Source organism: Salvelinus namaycush, chromosome 9 (assembly GCF_016432855.1).
Source record: "Salvelinus namaycush isolate Seneca chromosome 9, SaNama_1.0, whole genome shotgun sequence".
NCBI classification, from domain to species: domain Eukaryota; kingdom Metazoa; phylum Chordata; class Actinopteri; order Salmoniformes; family Salmonidae; genus Salvelinus; species Salvelinus namaycush.
The window spans coordinates 3,985,157-4,006,616 of record NC_052315.1 but is presented as its reverse complement, the minus strand read 5'-3'; the positions used below and the strand labels follow the sequence as shown (position 1 = coordinate 4,006,616).

The 21,460-nt window shown below is 44.0% G+C and overlaps 1 protein-coding gene across 3 annotated transcripts in view; it reads right to left on the bottom strand.

Annotated features, from left to right (window-relative positions):
* The window catches only part of LOC120053598 (lisH domain-containing protein ARMC9), a 108,842-nt gene that overhangs the window by 19,960 nt on the left and 67,422 nt on the right, over positions 1-21,460 (bottom strand). For all 3 annotated transcript variants that reach the window (XM_039000738.1, XM_039000737.1, XM_039000736.1), the window contains one exon: positions 11,916-12,076. In XM_039000738.1, the coding sequence (XP_038856666.1) occupies positions 11,916-12,076 (161 nt within the window). The remainder of the gene's footprint in view (positions 1-11,915; positions 12,077-21,460) is intronic.

The window sequence follows — 21,460 nt, the reverse complement described above, 5'->3', positions numbered from 1 at the left end:
CTGAGAGACAAGGCAAGAAGGGCATTCTATGCCATCAAAAGGAACATAAAATTCGACATACCAATTAGGATCTGGCTAAAAATACTTGAATCAGTTATAGAAGCCATCACCCTTTATGGTTGTGAGGTCTGGGGTCCGCTCACCAACCATGAATTCACAAAACGGGACAAACACCAAATTGAGACTCTGCATGCTGAATTCTGCAAAAATATCCTCTGTGTACAACGTAAAACACCAAATAATGCATGCAGAGCAGAAATAGGACGATAGCCGCTTGTCATGACGTGGCCCTTTCTGGGTATAGAGCGTGGCATCCCTCTCTCTCCCTCCTACACCCAGGTCCTGTTATCTCAGGTCGTAAATCCCTGGAGGAGACTCTCTCCTCCTGGCCATGCAGTATATATATAGAGAGAGTTTCACAGTAGAACAAAGGAACTTCTTCTACATCACAGAACTTGAGAACTGAACAATATCCATGTTTTGGAGAATGTGTAAACGGTCGGTGGAGAAGCCAGCTACGACCTGGTCCGTTTTGTTTCATGTTTGTGACCTCATGAAAGACAATATGGCCACATTACCATAACTCTGCTTATACAGGTGCCTCCATTATGAGATTTGCGTCTAATTATTGTATAAAATGAATGAGTAAAGATGAAACTATTTGTGAAATGATGTAATGATATTAATGTTAGAGAATTGTGTTCCCTTTAAAGTTTAACTAAGTCATTGGCCCGCCTCCATGAGCACAGACATGATCTGGCTTATGGGATAGCCATTTTCTACTGTTACAAATAAAACCCCCACCTGAAGAAATCCTCTTCAGACCATGCTTACCTCAGATAGCTGAGGGGGAAAAGGTTTGAGTAGAAACCGCAAAAACCTCAGTCTAAGCCAAGGTTGCAATGGTTGTTGAATTCCTAACCATACCACGTGGACCATTGGCTACACGGCGGGAAATGGTTAAACTCTGAGACTATCGATCCCAACAGAATAAGAGCAAATCTTAGATACTAATTACTAGTCTGCAGCTAGAAATTATGTCAACCTGAGATGCGAGGACCGACAACCGCCGAAACATCTATTCCATAAGAACATTTCTGAATGGTACTCTGAAGTATCCATTCTAACCACAAAAGACTTCAGGGAAGCAGAGAGATGCGCAAATGAACTTTTGAACAGAAAGACGGACGATTCAGACGGACGAACAGAGATCACACAGAGATACACTGAGCGTAAATATGTATTCATTGCAATTATTCCCGAATGAGTGAGCGTTCATGTGCAAAGGATTAGCATTTCAATTAATATAATTATCAACTGTGTAGTGACTCTTTTGTCTTTCCTGGCCTTCTCAGTCCACACCCACTTCCCTTTGTCCACCAAGCCGCCATATCGGCTTAGCCCACTAGGGAACATTTACATTACATTTAAGTCATTTAGCAGACGCTCTTATCCAGAGCGACTTACAAGTTGAACCTCCCCTATCATTTCCTTGTAACCATATCTACTGTTTGTTTGTTTATGCATTTCTGTGATTATTTAGTTAGTTAGTAAATGAATGATTAAGACACTTGGTGTATGGGTGATTCATAATAATGGCTGGGTTCGTGCAGATAACCAACAATTTACGATGTTTGGAATGAGACTAACGTGAGGTAAAGAATAATTCATTAATTAGAAGACAAATTGATCAGATATTAAAATATCTGAAGAGTTATATTAGGAAAATTATAACGTTGTAATCTGAAGATTTTCCTTGGTGGCCCGACTTCCTAGTTAATTACATTTACATTATTAGTTTAATCACGTAATAATAATTACAGAGAATTGATTTGATAAAATAACAGTCTTCACTTTAATGATGCCAAAGACACGACACGCTAATGATCAAAATCCAGAAAAGAGCCATCCACAACAAAGCCATCACCTACAGAGAGATGAACCTGGAGACCTGGCTCTCAAGAGAAGACAGGCTATGTGCACAATGCCCACAAAATGAGGTGGAAACTGAGCTGCACTTCCTAACCTCCTGCCAAATGTATGACCATATCAGAGACACATATTTCCCTCAGATTACACAGATCCACAAAGAATTTGAAAACACACCCGATTTTGATAAACTCCCATATCTACTGGGTGAAATACCACAGTGTGCCATTACAGCAGCAAGAATTGTAACCTGTTGCCACAAGAAAAGGGAAACCAGTGAAGAACAAACATTATTGTAAATACAACCCATATTTATGTTTATTTATTTTCCCTTTTGTACTTTAACCATTTGCACATCGTTACAACACTATATATATATACATAATATGACATTTGTAATGTCTTTATTATTTTGGAACTTCTATGACCCTAACACCCTAATATAAAAACAATGAGCTGCAGGTAGAGGAGGTTGGTGGGAGGAGCTATAGGATGACGGGGTCAAGGTAACGGCTGGAATAGAATCGATGGAATGGTACCAAACACATCAGACACATGGAAACAACAACGTGTTTGACTCCATTCCACTGATTCCATTCCAGCCATTACAATGAGCCCATCCTCCTATAGCTCCTCTGTCCCAAGGCTGAATTAGTTTTTTTGCACCATGTCTTCTGCCTGATTTTGATATGTTTCTGCTTGTAATTTCCGACATTTTGGTAGTATATACGGTCAACTTGTCTATAATTAGATACGTGCAGCTTCTCTTATGTTACTCTAGAACAGGGGTTTCCCAAAGCCAGTCCTGGGGCCCCCCCTTGCACCTTCAGTGCATTCGGAAAGTATTCAGACCCCTTGACTTTTTCCACATTTTGTTACGTTACAGCCTTATTATAAAATTGATTTAATAGTTTTTCCCCTCATCAACCTACACACAATACCCCATAATGACAAAAGAAAAAACTGGATTGTAGAATATTTATACATTTTTTAATACGGAAATATCTTATTTACATAAGTATTAAGACACTTTGCTATGAGACTTGAAATTGAGCTCAGCTGCATCCTGTTTCCGTTGATCATCCTTGAGATGTTTCTACAATTTGATTGGAGTCCACCTCTGGTAAATTAAATTAATTAGACATGATTTGGAAAGGCACACACCTGTCCATATAAGGTCCCACAGTTGTCAGAGCAAAAATCAAGCCATGAGGTCAAAGGAATTGTCCGTAGAGCTCAGAGACAGGATTGTGTCGAGGCACAGATCTGGGGAAGGGAATCAAAACATTTCTGCAGCATTGAAGATCCCCAAGAACACAGTGGACTCATTCTTAAATGGAAGAAGTTTGGAAACACCAAGACTCTTCCTAGATTTGGCCGCCCGGCCAAATAGCGCAATCAGGGAAGACGGGACTTGGTCAGGGAGGTGACCGAGAACTCGATGGTCACTGACAGAGCTCCAGAGTTCCTCTGAGGAGATGAGAGAACCTTCTAGAATGACAACCATCTCTGCAGCACTCCACCAATCAGGCCTTTATGATAGAGTGGTTAGACAGAAGCCACTCCTCAGTAAAAGGCACATAACAGCCCGCTTGGAGTTTACCAAAGGCACCTAAAGGATTCTCAGACCATGAAAAACAATATCCTCTGGTCTGATGAAACCAAGATTGAACTCTTTGGCCTGAATGCCAATCGTCACGTCTGGAGGAAACCGGTCACCATCCCTACGGTGAAGCATGGTGGGGATAGCATCATGCTGTGGGGATGTTTTTCAGCGGCAGGGACTGGGAGACTAGCCGGATCGAGGGAAAAATGAACGGAGTACAGAGAGATCCTTGATGAAAACCTGCTCCAGAGCACTCAGGACCTCGGACTGGGGCGAAGGTTCACCTTTCAACAGGACAACGACTAAGCACACAGTGAAAACAACGCAGGAGTGGCTTCGGGACAAGTCTCTGAATGTCCTTGAGTGGCCCAGCCAGAGCCCGAACTTGAACCCGATCAAACATCTCTGGAGAGACCTGAAAATAACTGTGCAGCGACGCTCCCCATCCAACCCGACAGAGCTTAAGCGAATCTGCAGAAAAGAATGGGAGAAACTCCCTAAATGCAGGTGTGCCAAGCTTGTAGTGTAATACCCAAGAAGACTCGAGACTGTAATCGCTACCAAATGTGCTTCAACAAAGTACTGAGTAAAGGGTCTGAATACTTACGTAAATGTGATATTTCCATATTTATTTTTATAAATTAGCAAACATTTCTAAAAACGTGTTTTTGCTTTGTCATTATGGGGTATTGTGTGTAGATTGATGAATGGAAAAAAACAATATAATCAATTTTAGAAAAAGGCTTTAATGTAAGAAAATGTGGAAAAAGTCAAGGGGTCTGAATACTTTCCGAATGCTCTGTTTGTGTGGTCTCATGAAACACAGTAGGCTGCCTAGTGTCTATGCATGGGCAGAGAATCACGTGGCAGTTATCTTTCCAAGGAAATTAACTGAAATATGATTAGACTACAGTTCACTACAGTGTTTGTACATAAGTATTGATCATGGAAAGAAGTGAAGGGAGCCCAACCAACTTGAGTCGAGGTGGAATCAAAAAAAAGAGACATAATTCAAAAAGGAAAAGGCTACCATGGTGAGGGAGCGATGCGCTTTTTCATTTTCTTTGAATATTGATTTACCCCATTTATTTGTCTCTGCCTGCAAATCGTCCCGCTGCTAAAAGGTAGGCTGTATCCTAGTCGCGAAACCTAGCTCAAGAGAAAGTGTAAGAGTCCGCTGTCATCATTCTTGCTGCTTCCAGTTCAGTAGCCATACGTGTGAGATCAGGGGCAGTTATCTTTCCAAGGAAATGTACTTCCTAAATATGATTAGGCTATAGTTCACTATATTATCTATCAATAAATATTGATCACCCATATTTGTCTCGGTCTGAAAATCGTCCCGGTCCTAAAATGTAGGCTTTAAACCGTTCCGCAAGAATAATTGCAAGTCTCAACAACATTGCTCTATTTCAAACTACGTCTGTAATAACGTACAGCAATACTGATAGCTTAATGGGCCATGTGAAAAACTCTGGTAATTTTACCTACAGTATTTCTTCATTTTTTTTAATGCGTTTTGATATTGCCTATAGGGTGGAAAATTACTGGGACCATGGCTAGCAAGTGAGTTGCGTCACATACGCCTAAAACCAGTATGTGCGGACAGAAGCCAGTGGGTGTGGGCCAGACAGAAAGCCAGTGGGTGGGGGCCGGATAGAAAGCCAGTGGGTGGGGGCCGGACAGAAAGCCAGTGGGTGGGGGCCGGACAGAAAGCCAGTGGGTGGGGGCCGGACAGAAAGCCAGTGGGTGGGGGCCGGACAGAAAGCCAGTGGGTGGGGGCCGGACAGAAAGCCAGTGGGTGGGGGCCGGATAGAAAGCCAGTGGGTGGGGGCCGGACAGAAAGCCAGTGGGTGGGGGCCGGATAGAAAGCCAGTGGGTGGGGGCCGGACAGAAAGCCAGTGGGTGGGGGCCGGATAGAAAGCCAGTGGGTGGGGGCCGGACAGAAAGCCAGTGGGTGGGGGCCGGACAGAAAGCCAGTGGGTGGGGGCCGGACAGAAAGTCAGTGGGTGGGGGCCGGATAGAAAGACATGTGGGTGGGGGCCGGACAGAAAGCCAGTGGGTGGGGGCCGGACAGAAAGCCAGTGGGTGGGGGCCGGACAGAAAGCCAGTGGGTGGGGGCCGGATAGAAAGCCAGTGGGTGGGGGCCGGACAGAAAGCCAGTGGGTGGGGGCCTGGACAGAAAGCCATTGGGTGGGGGCCGGACAGAAAGCCAGTGGGTGGGGGCCGGACAGAAAGCCAGTGGGTGGGGGCCGGACAGAAAGCCAGTGGGTGGGGGCCGGACAGAAAGCCAGTGGGTGGGGGCCGGACAGAAAGCCAGTGGGTGGGGGCCGGATAGAAAGCCAGTGGGTGGGGGCCGGATAGAAAGCCAGTGGGTGGGGGCCGGACAGAAAGCCAGTGGGTGGGGGCCGGACAGAAAGCCAGTGGGTGGGGGCCGGACAGAAAGCCAGTGGGTGGGGGCCGGACAGAAAGCCAGTGGGTGGGGGCCGGACAGAAAGCCAGTGGGTGGGGGCCGGATAGAAAGCCAGTGGGTGGGGGCCGGATAGAAAGTCAGTGGGTGGGGGCCGGATAGAAAGCCAACATTATTTCCCAGCACTGAACCCTGATTGTTCCTGTAAGTCGCTCTGGATAAGAGCGTCTACTAAATGATTACAATGTAAATGTGTCTGTGGGTGGCACCAACCCCGACTAGTCATTTTGAACTGCCGACTTCTAAGGAATTGCCCTGGCGGCCTGTAGACATCACATCAAAAGAAAATAAAAAAAATAAAACACGAGATGGTGAAGTAGCAGCAGCAGGAAATGACATCACCCTACAACGACAAGGAACACTTTTTGGAAATATACACTCTTAGAAAAAAGGGTTCCAAAAGTGGTTCTTCGCCTGTCCCCATAGCAGACCCCTTTTTGGTTCCATGTAGAACCCACTGTGGAAAGGGTTCTACATGGAACTAAAAATTGTTTTTCAAAAGGTTCTCCTATAGGGACTGCCAAAGAAGCACTTTAGGTACTAGAAAGCACCATTTTTTCCCCTAAGAGTGTACTGCAAGGTACCAGGTCATCTTTTTATAGCAAGACAAGATTACAGTTAAGGTGCAAAGACTGTAAAGCTAATGTAGCCCATTGGTAATCTAGGCTACTGCAATGCAACATTTACGTGAAAGAGAAGCATCTTGTTATTTCTAGAATATCATTTATCAGTAAAGTCAATGGCTAACTCTCACTCGCTTCAAAACAAAGCCTGTTTCATTCATCTCTGATCAAAAGAACACTTCTGTTTTGAAGTTCAATAGGAAACCTTTATTGATCGAGGTGATTTCTAATACACACTGAAAAGGGAATACACATTAAAGGTGTTTCACAATTGCTAAATGTAAACAAAACTGGAGACATGTTTGTCATTCTTGGACAAAAGAGTGTAGGAGCGATTGCTAAATAAAGTAAACAACTTTACCTGGATATCTAGCCACCATTAATCTCTTTGCTAACAAACGTAATGCTGTAACAAAAACTGTCTACATGAATGTTTGCTTTTTAATGTTTGTGAAGTCTACTACTTTCCAAAGTTGTTTGCTGTGACTATGGACAATAAAGCTATTGTAAAGTTATATCCGCTGTAGATGGATCATTTTTAAATATGTTATTAGACCATTAACAGATATAGCTCATTAACCTTTACGGACCAAATAATGACGATCCACGTTTGAAAATATATATAATAAATAATCAAACCTACAAGCAATAGACTACTATTATTATGGTGGGAGATTATAATACTGTTTTAAATACCTCAATGGACCGTAAAGGAAATCACACTGCAAACTATCACCCTCATTCTCTAAAGGAAATCAGAAATATCATGGATATATTAGAATTAGTGGATACATGGAGGATTAAATATCCCGACCTAGTGAGATATACATGGGGGAGGCTCAACCAAGCTAGTCGTCTTGACAACTTTCTTATGTCATTCTTGTTGGCACCAAAAGTTTAAAAAAAATGTTGATAAGGGACAGAATGCGGTCAGACCATCAGATAATTGGCATATACATTACTGTTACTGAATTTCCACGTGGGCGAGGATATTGGAAATTTAATCAAAGCCTATTGGATGACAACTTGTCTTTAACCAGGACAGAAACATTTATAACTGACTTTTTCAGACGTAACATAGGTACAGCAGATCCCCTTATTGTTGGACTTCGCTGTCCGTGAGACGAGAACAACATGCTCTCGTGTTTGTCTATAAAGCACTTCTGAATAAACTACCTTCTTATTTATCATCACTCATCAATATTAGAGTTATAATTCCTAAAACCAGGTCTCAAGCACGGATTACACTTGAGGCCCATGTGATTTCCACAGAGTTGGGTATGGCTGCCTTTTCCTGTTACGCTCCTTGCCTATGGAATAGGCTATTCATAGCTGACTTTAAAAAGGCTTTTGATAAAGTACGACTGGAGTTTATATTTAAATTCCTGGAACATTTCAATTTTGGAGAATCTCTTATAATATGGGTTAAAGTCATGTATAGTAACCCTAACTGTAATATAGTAAACAATGGCTACTTCTCAGAAAGTTTTAAACTGTCAAGAGGAGTAAAACAAGGTTGCCCACTATCAGTATGTCTCTTTATTAATGTCATCGAAATGTTAGCTATTAAAAATCAGATCCAACAATAATATCAAGGGGTTAAAAATCCAGGGTTTAAAAACAAAGGTGTCATTGTACGCTGATGATTCATGTTTTCTTTTATATCCACAATTTGGATCCCTCTGCAGCCTCATAGAGGATCTAGAAACTTTTTCGTACCTCTCTGGATTACAACCAAATTATGATATTACGTATTATTATGATATTACGTACTGGATCACAAAAAAATACATGATTCCATATGTTTTATTTCGTAGTTTTGATGTCTTCACTATTATTCTACAATGTAGAAACTGGTAAAAATAAAGAAAAACCCTTGAATGAGTAGGTGTTCTAAAACTTTTGAACGGTAGTATTGGTACCAGTCAAACGTTTAAACACACCAACTCGTTCAAGGGTTTTTCTATTTTTTAAATATATTTTCTACATTGTAGAATAATACTGAAGACACAAAAACAATGAAATCATGTAGTTACCAAAAAAGTGTTAAACAAATATATTTTAGATTTTAGATTCTTCAAAGTAGGCACCCTTTGCCTTGATGACAGCTTTGCACACTCTGGCATTCTCTCAACCATCTTCACCTGGAATGCTTTTCCAACAGTCTTGAAGGAGCTCCAACATATGCTGAGCACTTGTTGGCTGCTTTTCCTTCACTCTGCGGTCCAACTCATCCCAAACCATCTGAATTGGGTTGAGGTCGGGTGATTGTGGAGGCCAGGTCATTTGATGCAAACTCAAACACTCTCCTGCTTGGTCAAATAGCCCTCACACAGCCTGGAGGTGTGTTGGGTCTTCGTCCTGTTGAAAAAGTCCCACTATGCGCAAACCAGATGGGATGGTGTATTGCTGCAGAATGCTGTGGTAGCCATGTTGGTTAAGTGTGCCTTGAATTCTAAATAAATCACTGACAGTGTCACCAACAAAGCACACCCACAGCATCACTCCTCCTCCTCCATGCTTCATGGTGGGAACCACACATGCGGAGATCATCTGTTCAACTACTCCGCGTTTTACAAAGACATGGCGGTTGGAACCAAAAATCTCAAATTTGGACTCATCAGACCAACGGACATATTTCCACCAGTCTAATGTTCATTACCTCGTGTTTCTTGGCCCAAGCAAGTCTCTTCTTCTGATTGGTGTCCTTTAGTAGTGGTTTCTTTAAAGCAATTCGACCATGAAGGCCTGATTCAAGCAGTCTCCTCTGAACAGTTGATGTTGAGATGTGTCTGTTACTTGAACTCTGTGAAGCATTTATTTGGGCTGCAATTTCTGAGGCTGGTAACTCGAATGAACTTATCCTCTGCAGCAGAGGTAACTCTGGGTCTTTCTGTCCTGTGGTGGTCCGCATGAGAGCCAGTTTCATCACAGCGCTTGATGGTTTTTGAGACTGCACTTGAAGAAACTTTCAACGTTTTTGAAATTTTCTGCATTGACTGACATTCATGTCCTGAAGTAATGATGGACAGTTGTTTCTCTTTGCATATTTGAGCTGTTCTTGCCATAATATGGACTTGGTCTTTCACTAAATAGGGCTATCTTCTGTATACCAACCCTACCTTGTCACAACACAACTGATTGGCTCAAACGCATTAAGGAAAGAGCACACCTGTTAATTGAAATGCATTCCAGGTGATTAACTCATGAAGCTGGTTAAGATAATGCCAATAGTGTGCAAAGCTACCATCAAGGCAAAAGGTGACTACTTTGAAGAATCTAAAATCTAAAAAATATTTTGATTTGTTGAATACATTTTTGGTACGTACACTTTAAGTCAGAAGTTTACATACACTTTAGCCAAATACATTTAAACTCAGTTTTTTCACAATTCCTGACATTTAATCCTAGTAAAAATTCCCTGTCTTAGGTCAGTTAGGATCACCACTTTATTTTAAGAATGTGAAATGTCAGAATAATAGTAGAGATAATTATTTCTTTCAGCTTTTATTTCTTTCATCACATTCCCAGAGGGTCAGAACTTTACATACACTCAATTAGTATTTGGTAGCATTGCCTTTAAATTGTTTAACTTGGGTCAAATGCTTCGGGTAGCCTTCCACAATAAGTTGGGTGAATTTTGACCCATTCCTCCTGGCAGAGCTGGTGTAACTGAGTCAGGATTGTAGGCCTCCTTGCTCGCACATGCGTTTTAAGTTCAGCCCACAAATTTTCTATAGGATTGAGGACAGGGCTTTGTGATGGCCACTCCAATACCTTGAATTTGTTGTCCTTAAGCCATTTTGCCACAACTTTGGAAGTATGCTTGGGGTCATTGTCCATTTAGAAGACCCATTTGTGACCAAGCTTTAACTTCCTGACTGATGTCTTGAGATGTTGCTTCAATATATCCACATAATTTTCCTCCTCATGATGCCATCTATATTGTGAAGTTCACCAGCCCCTCTTGCAGCAAAGCACCCTCACAACATGATGCTGCCACCCCCGTGCTTCACGGTTGGGATGGTGTTCTTCGGCTTGCAAGCCTCCCCCTTTTTCCTCCAAACATAACGATGGTCATTATAGCAAAACAGTTCTATTTTTGTTTCATCAGACCAGAGGACATTTCTCCAAAAAGTACGATCTTCATCCCCATGTGCAGTTGCAAACTGCAATCTCCAATCTCAACAGTCTTTTTTTATGGCTGTTTTGGAGCAGTGGCTTCTTCCTTGCTGAGCGGCTTTTCAGGTTATGTTGACATAGGACTCGTTTTACTGTGGATATAGATACTTTTGTATCTGTTTCCTCCAGCATCTTCACAAGGTCCTTTGCTGTTGTTCTGGGATTGATTTGCACTTTTCGCACCAAAGTACGTTCATCTCAAGGAGACAGAACGCGTCTCCTTCCTGAGCGGTATGATGGCTGCGTGGTCCAATGGTGTTTATACTTGCGTACTATTATCTGTACAGATGAACATGGTACCTTCAGGCATTTTGAAATTGCTCCGAAGGATGAACCAGACTTGTGGAAGTCTACTTTTGTTTTCTGAGGTCTTGGCTGATTTATTTTGATTTTCCCATGCTGTCTAGCAAAGAAGCACTGAGTTTGAAGTTAGGCCTTGAAATACATCCACAGGTACACCTCCAATTGACTCAAATGATGTCAATTAGCCTATCAGAAGCTTCTAAAGCTATGACATAATTTTCTGGAATTTTCCAAGCTGTATAAAAGGCACAATCAACTTAGTGTATGTAAACTTCTGACCCACTGGAATTGTGATACAGTGAATTATAAGTGAAATAATCTGCCTGTAAACAATTGTTGGAAAAATTGCTTGTGTCATGCACATAGTAGATGTCCTAACCGACTTGCCAAAACTGTAGTTTGTTAATAAGAAATTTGTGGAGTGGTTGAAAAACGAGTTTTAATGACTCCAACCTAAGTGTATGTAAACTTCCGACTTCAACTGTACATGATTCCATATGTCTCATTTCATAGTTTTGATGTCTTCACTATTATTCTACATGTATGTAGAAAATAGTACAAATAAAGAAAAACCCCTGAACAAGTATGTGTTTCCAAACGTTTGACTTGTACTGTATATTTGCAAAAAAATATATGGGTGATTGGACAGGATGCAGACAATTACATTGATGGAAGCAACAATCTATCCGCAATATTAAAGCTGATCCACCCCCTAAATAAATAAAAAGATGTTATATCCGCTGTCTGCACGCACACACACACACGTCCATGCTGACAAAGAAAAAGATACAGTTTCACGTACCCATGGAGTGGTGCAGGGATTCGCTGGTGCTGGGCCGGCTGCCGGAGCGGGTGGGGGGGCGGGAGCTGTAGCGGGACGGGGGCAGGCTGTCCACGCTCCTCTGTCTGCTCAAAGGGTACCCTACCTCACCCCTGTCGCCCTCGCTGCCTCCTCGGAAGTCCCTACAAACCACACACAATCAATAACAACATCGGGGTAAGGACACTGGACTCAAATGATTGTCTTAGTATTAGACCATTTCACAGAACAGGATACTGTCTTAGTCACATTTAGACTTCTTCATTGGTTGAAATACCTCATGTTGTTATTATCTGCAGATCTTTTAGACAGAATATGTTGCAGCTGATTTAACACTATTCTTATCCCCAGGTCTCTGTCCCTCCAGACCGCAGGTAAGGTGTCATTCATTGTAATAGCCTGATCCCAGATCCGCTGGTGCCGTCTTGCCTACTAGGAGTTGGATAGCACAAACAGTTCTGGGACCAGGCTATTGTTACAACACTCAATTTAGAGAATCCCAAGAGTAACATACAGTGGGTCTCTCAAGTGCTTTAGCTTACAACTTCTGGCCTCTGCCCTGATAATGCCCTGACAATAACAGTGCACCACTTGACCATACTTTCTCCTCTGATTTGTCATCGCTAGTCCTGGGAAGCACTGGCACTTAGGCCTGGAAACAATGGACTGACAGAATCCTAAACCTCCTAAACTCTAGCAGAGGCAGTTGTTGTCGCTCGGCTGATTCAGCCAGTGATTCAGCTGGTTATCCAGTGCGTTATTGAGCGGGTTATTCGGCGAGTCCAACGGGGGAACAATGGCGGCGCAGAACCTGAGCCCTGAGGACCTAGACATCCAGGGAGGGAGGTAGACATCCTGCTAGCCGTTTGATTCAGGCTGGCTGACCTCCTTTTGGCACTGTTGACTGACTGGATTACCCCAACTATCATAACAACAGCCACACTGTCACGTCGGTATGAAGGATTGGGACAGGCGCAGGAATGCGTAATAGGGGTTTTTATTTCCCGAATTACAGGACCCGATGCAGCTGCCGAAGTTGCGTCGTTGTCGGACGGGCCAGTTGCCACTGCCGTAGTCACGCCGGCGTTGGACGGACCAGTTGCACCGGCGTCGGACGGACCGGTTGTGGCAGTGTCGGACGGGCCAGTTGCAGCTGCTGAAGTTGCGTCGTCGGACGGACCAGTTGTGGCGACGTCGGACGGCCCAGTTGCAGCTGCTGAAATTGCGGCGGTGCCGGACGGACCAGTCGCATCGTCGTCGGACGGGCCATTCCCGCTGTCTCCCTTAATGGTAGATTATTCTGTCACGCTGGTATGACGGGATCGGGAGACAGGCGCAGGAATGCGTAATAGTTTTTAAATTTTTTCCCAAAATACAGCGTGCCGTGTAAAGACCAAACAAACACGTATACAAAACACAGTGTTGAAACCCAAACAAAAGACCGAGGAGTACCTCGAATACATAACACTAGAGCACAATGATTATCACACGGCACGAGACCCATAATCATCTACACAATATACGTGGCACGAAAGCTAAAACAACACAGCACAGGTACTCACACGACCAACAGATATTGGAACAATAATCAACAGGACAATGGTGAACAAAGGGCACATTTATACAAATACAATCAGTGGGAATGGGGAACAGGTGTGCGCAATGACACAGTTCCGGAGGGATCCGTGGCACATCTTGGCCATGTTCTGTTATAATCTCCACCCGGCACAGCCAGAAGAGGACTGGCCACCCCTCATAGCCTGGTTCCTCTCTAGGTTTCTTCCTAGGTTTTGGCCTTTCTAGGGAGTTTTTCCTAGCCACCGTGCTTCTACACCTGCATTGCTGTTTGGGGTTTTAGGCTGGGTTTCTGTACAGCACTTTGAGATATCAGCTGATGTATGAAGGGCTATATAAATAAATTTGATTTGATTTGATCCGTGACACACTCATACAGTAACACATAGCCTGGGTACCAGTCTGTTTTTGCTATCATTCCACTCCTTACCAGTCGTTGTCATGCAAAACAATAACACAAGTGGAATTTTAGCAAAACAGGTTCGGGATTTCAGGCTACGTAACACATTCAGTAACCCATTCAGTAACCCATTCAGTAACCCATTCAGTAACCCATTCAGTAACCCATTCAGTAACCCATTCAGTAACACATTCAGTAACCCATTCAGTAACACATTCAGTAACCCATTCAGTAACAGATACAGTAATCCATTCAGTAACACAAACAGTAACAAATAAGTAAACATTCAGTATCACCTTCAGTAACCCATTCAGTAACACATGTAAACATTCAGTAACCCATTCAGTAACACATGTAAACATTCAGTAACACATTCAGTAACCCATTCAGTAACCCATTCAGTAACCCATTCAGTAACACATGTAAACATTCAGTAACACATTCAGTAACACATTCAGTAACACATGTAAACATTTCGTAACACATACAGTAACCCATTCAGTAACATATACAGTAACACACACCGTAACACATAAGTAAACATTCAGTAACACATTCAGTAACACATAAGTAAACATTCAGTAACACATTCAGTAACACATTCAGTAACATATAAGTAAACATTCAGTAGCATATATAGTAACCCATTCAGTAACACACACCGTAACACATAAGTAAACATTCAGTAACACATTCAGTAACACATTCAGTAACACATAAGTAAACATTCAGTAACACATTCACTAACCCATTCAGTAACCTATTTTTATTTTTTTATTTCACCTTTATTTAACCAGGTAGGCTAGTTGAGAACGAGTTCTCATTTACAACTGCGACCTGGCCATGATAAAGCAAAGCAGTGCGACACATACAACAACACAGAGTTACACATGGAATAAACAAACATACAGTCAATAACACAGTAGAACAAATATATTTACAGCATGTGCAAATGAGGTAAGATAAGGGAGGTAAGGCAATAAATAGGCCATGGTGGCGAAGTAATTACAATATACCAAGTAAACACTGGAGTGGAGTAACCCATTCAGTAACACAGACATTAACCCATTCAGTAACACATACAGTAACACATACAGTAACATATAAGTAAACATTCAGTAACACATACAGTAACACATTAGTAAACATTCAGTAACAGATACAGTAACCCATTCAGTAACACATTAGTAAACATTCAGTAACACATACAGTAACCCATTCAGTAACACATTAGTAAACATTCAGTAATACATTCAGTAACCCATTCAGTAACAGATACAGTAACACATTCAGTAACCCATTCAGTAACACATACAGTAACCCATTCAGTAACAGATACAGTAATCCATTCAGTAACACATTCAGTAACCCATTCAGTAATACATACAGTAACCCATTCAGTAACACATTCAGTAACCCATTCAGTAACACATACAGTAACCCATTCAGTAACACATACAGTAACCCATTCAGTAACAGATACAGTAATCCATTCAGTAACAGATACAGTAACACATTCAGTAACCCATTCAGTAACACATACAGTAACACATTCAGTAACACATACAGTAACCCATTCAGTAACACATACAGTAACACATTCAGTAACATATAAGTAAACATTCAGTAACACATAAGTAAACATTCAGTAACACATACAGTAACACATTCAGTAACATATAAGTAAACATTCAGTAACACATACAGTAACACATTCAGTAACATATAAGTAAACATACAGTGGTGCAAAAAAGTATTTAGTCACCAATTGTGCAAGTTCTCCCACTTAAAAAGATGAGAGAGGCCTGTAATTTTCATCATAGGTACACTTCAACTATGACAGACAAAATGACATTGCATTGTAGGATTTTTAATGAATTTATTTGCAAATTATGGTGGAAAATAAGTATTTGGTCACCTACAAACAAGCAAGATTTCTGTCTCTCACAGACCTGTAACTTCTTCTTTAAGAGGCTCCTTTGTCCTCCACTCGTTACCTGTATTAATGGCACCTGTTTGAACTTGTTATCAGTATAAAAGACACCTGTCCACAACCTCAAACAGTCACACTCCAAACTCCACTATGGCCAAGACCAAAGAGCTGTCAAAGGACACCAGAAACAAAATTGTAGACCTGCACCAGGCTGGGAAGACTGAATCTGCAATAGGTAAGCAGCTTGGTTTGAAGAAATCAACTGTGGGAGCAATTATTAGGAAATGGAAGACATACAAGACCACTGATAATCTCCCTCGATCTGGGGCTCCACGCAAGATCTCACCCCATGGGGTCAAAATGATCACAAGAACGGTGAGCAAAAATCCCAGAACCTAGTGAATGACCTGCAGACAGCTGGGACCAAAGTAACAAAGCCTACCATCAGTAACACACTACGCCGCCAGGGACTAAAATCCTGCAGTGCCAGACGTGTCCCCCTGCTTAAGCCAGTACATGTCCAGGCCCGTCTGAAGTTTGCTAGAGACCATTTGGATGATCCGGAAGAAGATTGGGAGAATGTCATATGGTCAGATGAAACCAAAATATAACTTTTTGGTAAAAACTCAACTCGTCGTGTTTGGAGGACAAAGAATGCTGAGTTGCATCCAAAGAACACCATACCTACTGTGAAGCATGGGGGTGGAAACATCATGCTTTGGGGCTGTTTTTCTGCAAAGGGACCAGGACGACTGATCCGTGTAAAGGACAGAATGAATGGGGCCATGTATCGTGAGATTTTGAGTGAAAACCTCCTTCCATCAGCAAGGGCATTGAAGATGAAACATGGCTGGGTCTTTCAGCATGACAATGATCCCAAACACACCGCCCGGGCAACGAAGGAGTGGCTTCGTAAGAAGCATTTCAAGGTCCTGGAGTGGCCTAGCCAGTCTCCAGATCTCAACCCCATAGAAAATCTTTGGAGGGAGTTGAAAGTCCGTGTTGCCCAGCAACAGCCCTCAGTCTCTCATGTCGCTGTGGAAGAATTTGGGCCCTCTTTTGCAAGCAGAACTGCTTTAACTCAGCGACATTTGTGGATTTTCAAGCATGAACTGTACGTTTCAATTCCTGCCACAACATCTCAATTGAGATTATATTTGGACTTTGACTAGGCCATTCCAAAACTTCAAATTTGTTGCTTTTTAACCAGTTTCATGTAGACTTGATTGTGTGTTTTGAATCATTGTCTTTCTACATGACCCAGCTGCGCTTCAGCTTCAGCTCACAGACGGATGGCTTGACATTCTCCTGTAGAATTATCTGATACAGAGCAGAATTCATGGTTCCTTCTATTAAGGCAAGTCGTCCAGGTCCTGAAGCAGCGAAACATCCCCAAACCATCACACTACCACCACCATGCTGACCCCAAACCATCACACTACCACCACCATGCTGACCCCAAACCATCACACTACCACCACCATGCTGACCCCAAACCATCACACTACCACCACCATGCTGATCCCAAACCATCACACCACCATGCTGACCCCAAACCATCACACTACCACCACCATGCTGGACCATTGGTATGAGGTTCTTACTGTGGAATGGAGTGTTTGGTTTTTGCCAAACATAATGGGACCCATCTCGCCGTTGAGTTAAAGCACTTCTGCATGGAAGAGTGGGCCAAAATTCCTCCACAGCGACGTGAGAGACTGATCAACAACTACAGGAAGCGTTTTGTAACGGTTTTGACTTAAGGTTACTGTTTGTTAGGGGTGCCAGGTAGGTCGTGGCTACCAGAGAAAATATAGATTTTTCCTTTTTGTTTGTGAGGGAATGAGTCCCGTCTGGTCAATCAAGTCTACACCAATACAAAGGACTCATGTAAACGTCAGTCTGGTCCGTCAAGTCTACACCAATACAAAGGACTCATGTAAAAGTCAGTCTGGTCCGTCAAGTCTACACCAATACAAAGGACTCATGTAAAAGTCAGTATACAAATACACTTTTTTCATAAACCCTTAAAAAACTTTCACTTGGTTCGTCAAGAAAAGTCACATACCTCTGGCCTAAAAAGAGTCCAGCCCGGTAAATTATTTCAAGTTAACTCAAGTCACCTCAGTCACGCAATGTTTGTCCATTCATAAAACCAGTCTCATTCATACAAACAGATTGCAATAAACTCCAGTTCCACACACAATAAAGATGTTCAGAAATCTCAGAAGTCTTCAACCTACAACTGAACACTTAAACCAACACGGTGTAAATCACACTAAAATAAAAACCAGTTGGAAAAAGTGTAGTCAGCCTAGCAGTCAGTCAATCCAATCCTCAACAGATCTCTGGCAGAGAAAGGAGGTTGGTGAACACAACATGGTGAACACAACACACATAATTGTGTAGTTTAGAGTAATTATCTAGCCAGTTATCGAGGTTACCTAGCCAGCTCCACTTTCAAACAAAGTCAGCTAGCCAGCTATTCTCGCCGTCCTAACGTTGTCAACACTGCTAGCTAGCCAGCTAGCCAACTTCTACCGAAACAGTACAACGGAACGATTTGATTAGTGTAGTGTTAGCTAGCTACATAGTTGTCTTTGCTGTCCTTGTATCTAAGATAATTGTGTAGTTTAGAGTAATTATCTAGCCAGTTATCGAGGTTACCCAGCCAGTTATCGAGGTTACCTAGCCAGCAACACTTTCAAACAAAGTCAACAACGCAGCCACTGCTAGCTAGCCTACTTCACCAGTCAGCAGTACTGCATCATTTTAATCATTTTAGTCAATAAGATTTTTGCTACGTAAGCTTAACTTTCTGAACATTCGAGACGTGTAGTCCACTTGTCATTCCAATCTCCTTTGCATTAGCGTAGCCTCTTCTGTAGCCTGTCAACTATGTGTCTGTCTATCCCTGTTCTCTCCTCTCTGCACAGACCATACAAACGCTTCACACCGCGTGGCCGCTGCCACCCTAACCTGGTGGTCCCAGCGCGCACGACCCACGTGGAGTTCCAGGTCTCCGGCAGCCTCTGGAACTGCCGATCTGCGGCCAACAAGGCAGAGTTCATCTCAGCCTATGCTTCCCTCCAGTCCCTCGACTTCTTGGCACTGACGGAAACATGGATTACCACAGATAACACTGCTACTCCTACTGCTCTCTCCTCGTCTGCCCACGTGTTCTCGCACACCCCGAGAGCTTCTGGTCAGCGGGGTGGTGGCACTGGGATCCTCATCTCTCCCAAGTGGACATTCTCTCTTTCTCCCCTGACCCATCTGTCTATCGCCTCCTTTGAATTCCATGCTGTCACAGTTACCAGCCCTTTCAAGCTTAACATCCTTATCATTTATCGCCCTCCAGGTTCCCTTGGAGAGTTCATCAATGAGCTTGACGCCTTGATAAGTTCCTTCCCTGAGGATGGCTCACCTCTCACAGTTCTGGGTGACTTTAACCTCCCCACGTCTACCTTTGACTCATTCCTCTCTGCCTCCCTCTTTCCACTCCTCTCCTCTTTTGACCTCACCCTCTCACCTTCCCCCCCTACTCACAAGGCAGGCAATACGCTTGACCTCATCTTTACTAGATGCTGTTCTTCCACTAATCTCATTGCAACTCCCCTCCAAGTCTCCGACCACTACCTTGTATCCTTTTCCCTCTCGCTCTCATCCAACACTTCCCACTCTGCCCCTACTCGGATGGTATCGCGCCGTCCAAACCTTCGCTCTCTCTCCCCCGCTACTCTCTCCTCTTCCATCCTATCATCTCTTCCCTCGCTCAAACCTTCTCCAACCTATCTCCTGATTCTGCCTCCTCAACCCTCCTCTCCTCCCTTTCTGCATCCTTTGACTCTCTATGTCCCCTATCCTCCAGGCCGGCTCGGTCCTCCCCTCCTGCTCCGTGGCTCGACGACTCATTGCGAGCTCACAGAACAGGGCTCCGGGCAGCCGAGCGGAAATGGAGGAGAACTCGCCTCCCTGCGGACCTGGCATCCTTTCACTCCCTCCTCTCTACATTTTCCTCTTCTGTCTCTGCTGCTAAAGCCACTTTCTACCACTCTAAATTCCAAGCATCTGCCTCTAACCCTAGGAAGCTCTTTGCCACCTTCTCCTCCCTCCTGAATCCTCCTCCCCCCCCCCCCCCCCCCTCCTCCCTCTCTGCGGATGACTTCGTCAACCATTTTGAAAAGAAGGTTGACGACATCCGATCCTCGTTTGCTAAGTCAAACGACACCGCTGGTTCTGCTCACACTGCCCTACCCTGTGCTTTGACCTCTTTCTCCCCTCTCTCCCCAGATGAAATCTCGCGTCTTGTGACGGCCGGCCGCCCAACAACCTGCCCGCTTGACCCTATCCCCTCCTCTCTTCTCCAGACCATTTCCGGAGACCTTCTCCCTTACCTCACCTCGCTCATCAACTCATCCTTGACCGCTGGCTACGTCCCTTCCGTCTTCAAGAGAGCGAGAGTTGCACCCATTCTGAAAAAACCTACACTCGATCCCTCCGATGTCAACAACTACAGACCAGTATCCCTTCTTTCTTTTCTCTCCAAAACTCTTGAACGTGCCGTCCTTGGCCAGCTCTCCTGCTATCTCTCTCAGAATGACCTTCTTGATCCAAATCAGTCAGGTTTCAAGACTAGTCATTCAACTGAGACTGCTCTTCTCTGTGTCACGGAGGCGCTCCGCACTGCTAAAGCTAACTCTCTCTCCTCTGCTCTCATCCTTCTAGACCTATCGGCTGCCTTTGATACTGTGAACCATCAGATCCTCCTCTCCACCCTCTCCGAGTTGGGCATCTCCGGCGCGGCCCACGCTTGGATTGCGTCCTACCTGACAGGTCGCTCCTACCAGGTGGCGTGGCGAGAATCTGTCTCCTCACCACGTGCTCTCACCACTGGTGTCCCCCAGGGCTCTGTTCTAGGCCCTCTCCTATTCTCGCTATACACCAAGTCACTTGGCTCTGTCATAACCTCACATGGTCTCTCCTATCATTGCTATGCAGACGACACACAATTAATCTTCTCCTTTCCCCCTTCTGATAACCAGGTGGCGAATCGCATCTCTGCATGTCTGGCAGACATATCAGTGTGGATGACGGATCACCACCTCAAGCTGAACCTCGGCAAGACGGAGCTGCTCTTCCTCCCGGGGAAGGACTGCCCGTTCCATGATCTCGCCATCACGGTTGACAACTCCATTGTGTCCTCCTCCCAGAGCGCTAAGAACCTTGGCGTGATCCTGGACAACACCCTGTCGTTCTCAACTAACATCAAGGCGGTGGCCCGTTCCTGTAGGTTCATGCTCTACAACATCCGCAGAGTACGACCCTGCCTCACACAGGAAGCGGCGCAGGTCCTAATCCAGGCACTTGTCATCTCCCGTCTGGATTACTGCAACTCGCTGTTGGCTGGGCTCCCTGCCTGTGCCATTAAACCCCTACAACTCATCCAGAACGCCGCAGCCCGTCTGGTGTTCAACCTTCCCAAGTTCTCTCACGTCACCCCGCTCCTCCGCTCTCTCCACTGGCTTCCAGTTGAAGCTCGCATCCGCTACAAGACCATGGTGCTTGCCTACGGAGCTGTGAGGGGAACGGCACCTCCGTACCTTCAGGCTCTGATCA